This window comes from Penaeus chinensis, chromosome 27 (genome assembly GCF_019202785.1).
Source record: "Penaeus chinensis breed Huanghai No. 1 chromosome 27, ASM1920278v2, whole genome shotgun sequence".
NCBI classification, from domain to species: Eukaryota; Metazoa; Arthropoda; class Malacostraca; order Decapoda; family Penaeidae; genus Penaeus; species Penaeus chinensis.
In genome coordinates this window covers 21,325,102-21,332,601 of record NC_061845.1, presented here as the reverse complement: position 1 = coordinate 21,332,601, position 7,500 = coordinate 21,325,102, and the positions used below count along the sequence as shown (strand labels likewise).

The following is a 7,500-nucleotide window of genomic DNA, read 5'->3' as shown; positions in this document are numbered from 1 at the left end:
TTATTATTATTATTATTATTATCATTATTATCATCATTACTGCAATTATTATAATCATTATCGCTATCAATATCGCTATATCTATTATAATTATCATTATCATCATTAGTAGTAGTATTGTCATTATTACTATTACTATTATTATCATTATAATTACCGTTGTCATCTTCTACAAATATCACCAACACAAGAGATCGATGAAAATTACGAACTCGTAAGCGTGTCCCGCTATTTAATCTTACGAACTTTAGAATTACATACAATTTATTCCTTGAACTGTTACTCCGCCTTCAGTCTAGAACTTTATGAGTAATTACGGAATTATAGACATGTAATAAAGTTAGAGCCAACGGACCCTTGATATTAAAAATCTATCGCTCTCACGCCAGGCTCTTTAAGAGTTTTAGGAGGAAATGTTGTTAAAACTCAAGTTGTTGAAATTAATGGACCTCTTTTGTCAGGCAACGACATGGAATCAAGTGGGACTGAATTATTTATATTGAAAAAAATATAAATATGATGTGCTGATTTTCCGTATCATAATGTTTTTCTTTTTTTTCTTTCTTTCTTTCTTTTTCTTTTTAAATTTCACATTTGGAAGTATTTATTGAATTTGAATATTAAATAGTAATGTAGGTTAAGAGCGTTTGCGCATTTCTTTTTTTTTTCACACAATCTGTAAACTGTAGAATAAATGTAATGACACAAATATTTTTAAAGGAAGGGGGAGGGGGGGCATTTTTAGTAGCCACGCTTTTGAATCATAAAGAATTCTCTAAATATTACCTGTAATGGTGCATGGATGAGAGTAGGGTTTTGTTCAGGAAAGATTGACATGTTAAAGTTTGTTTCTTGTGTTATAATTTTTTTTTTCTTTTTTTTTTTTTTGAGACGAAACAAATAATTCCTATTAAATCACTGAGCCTCTGCTATTTGTGAAATCTGCAATTACAATATACTAATGATTGAATAAGACATTTTAATAGTTTTCATGTTTATTTTCGTATTACAAGATCATAAAATCCGAGGGAAACTCTATTAAACACAGAAAACATGTAATAAGTTAGGGAGACTATAATATTTACTTTAAACACCTGAATGAATACATTGAGATTGGCAATATGTATACATACACATAGATACGTACACATATATAGTCATAACTGTCAGTTAAAATATTTGGATATTTACCACACAGGTAATTTGATAACCTGTTTGGAAGAAAGGCATTGGTCACCTCTAGAATCTTTGGGGGGGGTGATCTTTCATTTCCTTTAAACCACCATTTCCAGTATCTGAACTCATTCATTCTTTGCATGAAACTATATATAAGGAATACAATGACCATGATCTATGGTGCTTACAATGACAATATCAGCTGAAGTGATATTCCTGCTCTTGATCTCTGCTACTGCCAGCTAATATCATAGTAGTAACCTGAATTGCGTATAATATTGCTGTCTTCATTTCTTATATAAAAATGCATCAGTATCAAAGTGTAGTGTGAAGTTCTGGTATTCTAATAAATTCATCTAAACATGATTTAAGCTGCAATTAACCACCAATATCTAGCATTTTCTAGAGTGGGTAACCATCATGACCATACATGCACGAACATAAAGGTGTGTAATACATTTAGTGAAGGATACTATACGTTATAATCATATCAATCAAATTTGTGAAATAAGGAGTCTTTTTGCTGATAACCAACACTTTTGCTAATCATTTAACATTTGTATACAATAAGAAAACTGTAAATCTAAATTTTCATTCACAAAAATGCTTACTTTCGAGCTAGTTTATAATTAATGTCATAACAGTAAAATATATTTTACAAGATCCAACACTAAATGACAATTATAATGATATTTGTTCTATACTATATGTTGGTGACTGCTGAATGTTAGAGGCTAGGATAAAAAAACACAATTATAAAAGGATACTTTCAAAATACCATTTATAATTACATGATTAATAATGATTTTAAAAGAATGTATCTTTTCTGATTTTCATTTTCTGTCCATGCTGTTCCTTCTTTGCAAAAATGAAGGATTCCAAACTGTGCTCGCACATTCTTTTGATTTATTTCATTAACTGATATTTCAAAAGATATAAACATGCAAGATATGAAAAGTATAAAAGATACTGAAAACGACAATCTCTAAAGTTAACTTTACATTAGTGAAACTGCAGAACCATCCCTGTCTGTATGCATGAATATCCAAAATTGGGCTCTCTAAAAACTAGACCAAAGTGTCTATGAAAATTAAGTCCTGAAACAATGACGGAATTACAAAAATTAAGAACGTTTTGGAAGTGCTGTTTTCAAGTTTCACACAATATAAACATGTGAATCAGACTTCACTCTGAAAAATTACATGTAAAAAATAAATCTGCCTTAAGTTAGATAAGGAGCACTAGCCCTCACAATACAACTACACTTAAATTACAATTTTGTCATATCCCTTTGCCTGTACTTAATTCCACGGGATTTCATCTCCCTAATGACAGAAGCTGGCAGTCGTCCAGTGATAGAGATGGCATACATTCCGCGGCAGCAGCGATCTGTGGTTGAATAAATATATATAAAAAATGCCCCAGACTCACTTTGATTACAGAATCACTGAGTACATGGTATGAACAAATAGAATAATCCTTTCTGTCTGGTTTATACCAAATTCTATTCCTGAGTGTGTGTGTGTGTGTGTGTGGGGGGGGGGGGGGAGGGGGGCTAAAAATTCTGATGATTTTTTATCAACTCTGAAGCAGAGTCTGCTTCATAACCCAATGCCGACGGGCATGACGTACACGTACTTGCTATGCCCACTGTGAGTTACTTGTTTGATTATTTTTACACATAGATGGCTACACTTGTATTGTCACCAATGAGCCAGTTACTAGTACTGCCTGTCCCGCCAGTTTACCCTTTTCTTTGATTTACAAAAATATTTTACGTTATCTTATTTTGCTGTTACTAATGTTTATAACATTATAGTAATTATAATGTTTATAATAAAAATAACACCATCGATATTCATAGCACTAAAAATAATTTTTCCCTCCAATTCAAATCAGGTAAGGTCACAAGGTCTACTAATTGACTTCTTTGTGGCTAAGCACTTAGCAGAGCCATCTATGTGCAGAGACATTTCACATTATTTGTTCATGTTATTTGTCAATAAATAAGAATCTTATATATATATACATATCTATATATATACATATATGTACAAACATATATATGTATACATATATACATATCTATATATATACATATATAAATATCTATATATATATGTATATACATATATATACATATACATACATATACATACATATATATATACATATACATACATATATATACATATACATATATATATACATATATATACATATATATACATATATATACATATATATACATATATATACATATATATATATATATTTTTTTTTTTTTTCATAAAATATGTTTGTTGCAAGTAGTGCTTACACATGATCCTGTTAACCAACCCTATTCATTTTCACTATTAGGGGAACCTCAAAATTTTTTCTGCTTGACATTCACTTCTCATCTATAAAAAAATCCATATATTTTCCATGTATATAAATTCCAATGTTATAGGTATTCAAAAAAAAAACTGATACTCACTAATTCTCTGCCATTTGGCAACCCAACTATCCTCTGGACTCATAAGGGCAATAAATCTGAAAAATTAAAGGTTTTAGGTGTACTAGCAAATTTATTCAATCAAATATAATGATGAAAGCATAAAATACCATTCTGCTCATATTCCTGATATTATTTCAAGTTTAAATATTCTAAAGATTCATTAAGAGTTACAGTTACCTAGTAATAATCACTAACACATCACCATTTTATCTGCTGTACTGGAGAAATTCAACCATCTTCAACTTACCCATCAAAATTAGAGGATGTGCAGTCGTAGACCTGGTCCCGATTATTCTTCATTCTTAGGAACTCATCACAGTTGTCACATCCATCAGTTTCAAACATGTCTAGTGTCTGAAAATATAGGTAAAGGTATTGAGCACATTTGTATATAGATCTAGAACAAAGGGAGTGACTTTGCAACAGATGATCATAAAATACATCATGAGATATATCGTGAATAATGCCATTGATCTCTTTACCCACTTTTTTACTAATACCAACCACAGTTAGTCACCTTTATTTGTGGCCACTTCCCAACAGATCCATAATCAGCTATAGTTCTACAAATGCATGACCACACATACATATATGCATCTCTAGGGATTTGGAGTGTGAATACCAGTACAGTTATCTAATACCTGTAAATTTCTTTAATATCAGTAAAATTAGTAGTAAATTGTACTTGCACTTACAAAGGTCATCCTCTTGATTAAAATTAATTTCAACAAACATAGCAGTACACATACAACTGTTATTTTATTTCTTATTTATCTGGTAAATTTCATTGTAAAGGTACTATCACTTTTTCAGGACACCCATATAAACCAAGAATTACTTTGTAATATTCACACAAGCAATTTCACACATTATTTTAAATAAATATCATTACATTAAGGAGACTACTATATTGTAAAACGATACATTCTATGATATTAGGTTACGCTTTCCACAAAATAATTTTATGTTATTTGTTAATAAAAACAATCTAGCAGTATAGATCCTCCATAGCACAATGTCAAGACAGAAATTAGTAAAATGAAAACCATTACTACTATCTTCATGCGATGCACATGAAAACAAACAAAATTGAAGAAAAGAGTGCTAGTGTGATAGGGCCTAAAAATATTATCATTATTATCTTCTAATAAGAACTGTGGTGAAGCAGAGAAAAGCAAAGGTTACAACATTAATCAACACAAAAAATAACATGTTTATGTATAAAATAACCTGTAGAATGTAAAGGTAAACCTACAATTGGCTATTAAGTCCACAACTATGTTTGAATGCTATTCACACAGGTCTCTCTGCAGAGTAATTCAATGAGAGATGTTATGTGCAAGAATTGTGGAAGTACCACAGAGTTTAACTCACTTTTTTTTATATATACCCTGCTTGTTTGCATGAGCACAAATATCAAGTCCCAAATAGTGGCAGTTCAAAATATTTGATAAGATTGAAAGGATAGTTAGAGATTACATTATCTAAACAGATTTTCAGATAATATAATATATTGGTAAAACAGTTAAGCAACATGGAATGACTAGAGTAAGATATATGTATAATAGCTATAACCAAAGTGACAACAATAATTTGCATTCCCAGTAGACCTTTTCAGTATCCCTTCCAGTACAAATAATGGTAATGTTCATTATCAATACTATTACCAAAATTTGGTTTCCTGCAGCAGAGTAATGGGTAAAATTACATACCCCAAAATAATACAAACAGTAAATTATGTATATACATACACATACAAAAGCATTTTGATATCTAACTAGTATAAAACACAAAGTAAAACTGAGATTACATTCTACATGGGACATGATACATGATTCACACTTGTCTTGGAAAGCTCTGAAATGACCACTAGCTAGAGCAGATACCTGAAATCAGTCTTGTTTGCTAACAATATATATATGTATAATTTCTTTCTCAAGTCACTGGTGTATGGAATGGTTACCTTTACATAAACTGAGACTTTTCATGTATGGCAACAGGTGCACAAATAGAAGATAAAGGAGACACATGACTGAGAAGAGAAAAGATCAATCCATCCTTTTCTATGTCCCTCATCATGTTTACACTGCAATGATATAAACTACTATGACCTCATAACTCATTACCACAATCTGTCAAGTAATTCCTGTATTAGTAAGCACTTGTGAAACTATCATTTGTAATTATCAACACTAGCTTTTCCTACTTGATATATCTAATGCATTCTTTTACTTTTATTATACTTCTTAAACATGTTTTAATAATAGTTATTTATGCTATTCTGCACGTGCATTTCCACCACTGGGAATATATAGATCATATTGTATAAATCCTATCAGGTTGGGTTTTATTGGTTAGGACATATTGTACGATTACCACAAGGAACTTTGGATGGTGTGAATTCCGTAGATTTTACTGAATGATGGGTTGGATTCCCGTAGTATTTTTTAAATTGGTGTGTCAGTTCACAGACTTTCAAAGGTGGCAAATATGTCCAAAGGAGTTTCATTAGCCTTTTTTTTGTGTGTGTGGTTTTACACATTTTTGTTCTATATTCTTCTTATTTCATCCTATTTTATCCCACAATTTCCCTGATAAATTTCATGACCTCACCTGCTATCACAAGATTATCACCTGTGCCTTACAATGGAATGATCATCAGATTCCTTCTCAGCACTCATCACACAATAAATATGATGATATGTTGTGCGGGAAGGCCCAACTGTCATAATAAAAAAAAATAACTGCATCATCTCCCTCACATACTTTGATTCATTCCTTTCTTCTAGTAGACATAAACCATCAACATTTTCATCAATCACCAATTCATTAGTCAAAAATGTGTTAGACTGGTGACATACTGTAATATACATTTGACTGTGTGCCATAATCACTGGCCTAGTGTAAACCACACCCTAGTCTTCTGGTAAGCAATCAGGGATAAGTGTAAAAATGAACAAAGTGACTATATTTAGGGTAAACTAAAGCAATGTCTATTGACTAGTTTTACAGGAGTTATAGTCACATATGCGCACTGTGGAATTCTTGCTCTACCCATGGCAGGGTAGAGTGATGCCGAGTCTGGCCGATGCTTTCTCCTGCTGTGAATACATGGAGCATTCTTTGTTTTCCAGGGTAAGGGTTGGGGGATGGCAGCTCCCTCCTGGGGAACTGCCACTGTGATTACAGCAGAGTTCGAGAATTGTGAACGCGCAACCAGAACTCAACAGACATCGCATTATGATACCAAAATTAAATCCCGGGTGTGCATATGCCATATCTTCCAAAATAGCCTTAGCTGACTAATAAGCTCCTCAAATGTAACACGATTTTCAATATTCCTTTTTTCTTGCTTTCGGTAAATACTGCCTGCGCAAATCAACTGGTAATATCGGCGGCGAACGGGAGGCTTCGAAAGTCTAGAAACGAAACATTTGCTGTTTATTAAACTTACCGCACATCCGAACATATCAAAAGTAAACATTATCACAAAGTAACACAATTATATTTCTTACCTTCACAAGCGAGCAGACAAGACAAGACCGAAGTCCTCGTAAATCTTTTGGGATATTCTCCATAATTCTTAAATGAAAGCGCCGCTTTCGCTAATCTCTCTCGTGCTGTTGTTTACAAAGCAATATTTGAGGGAGCGTCAATGTAAAGAATTGACGACAGAGAGAGAGTGGATGTAAAATGCAAACCTCACATACATATAATGCCAAGGTGTATTCATAAATAAATTAATATATATATAAAAGCATATATATACATGAATAAACCTACGCATACTGGCAGAAAACATTAGAGAACATTCAGGGAATGTG

At 32.0% G+C, this 7,500-nt stretch overlaps 1 protein-coding gene across 1 annotated transcript; it reads right to left on the bottom strand.

Moving 5' to 3' along the window:
* Positions 1-979: 979 nt before the first annotated feature.
* On the bottom strand, positions 980-7,311 carry LOC125039591 (transcription elongation factor SPT4-like). Its single transcript, XM_047633719.1, has 4 exons — positions 7,192-7,311; positions 3,924-4,030; positions 3,656-3,711; positions 980-2,565 (listed from the first exon to the last, which is right to left on the bottom strand). Exons 1-4 carry the CDS (start codon positions 7,252-7,254, stop codon positions 2,447-2,449), a joined length of 345 nt encoding a protein of 114 aa, XP_047489675.1. The 5' UTR covers positions 7,255-7,311; the 3' UTR covers positions 980-2,446.
* Between the last annotated feature and the right edge of the window lie 189 nt (positions 7,312-7,500).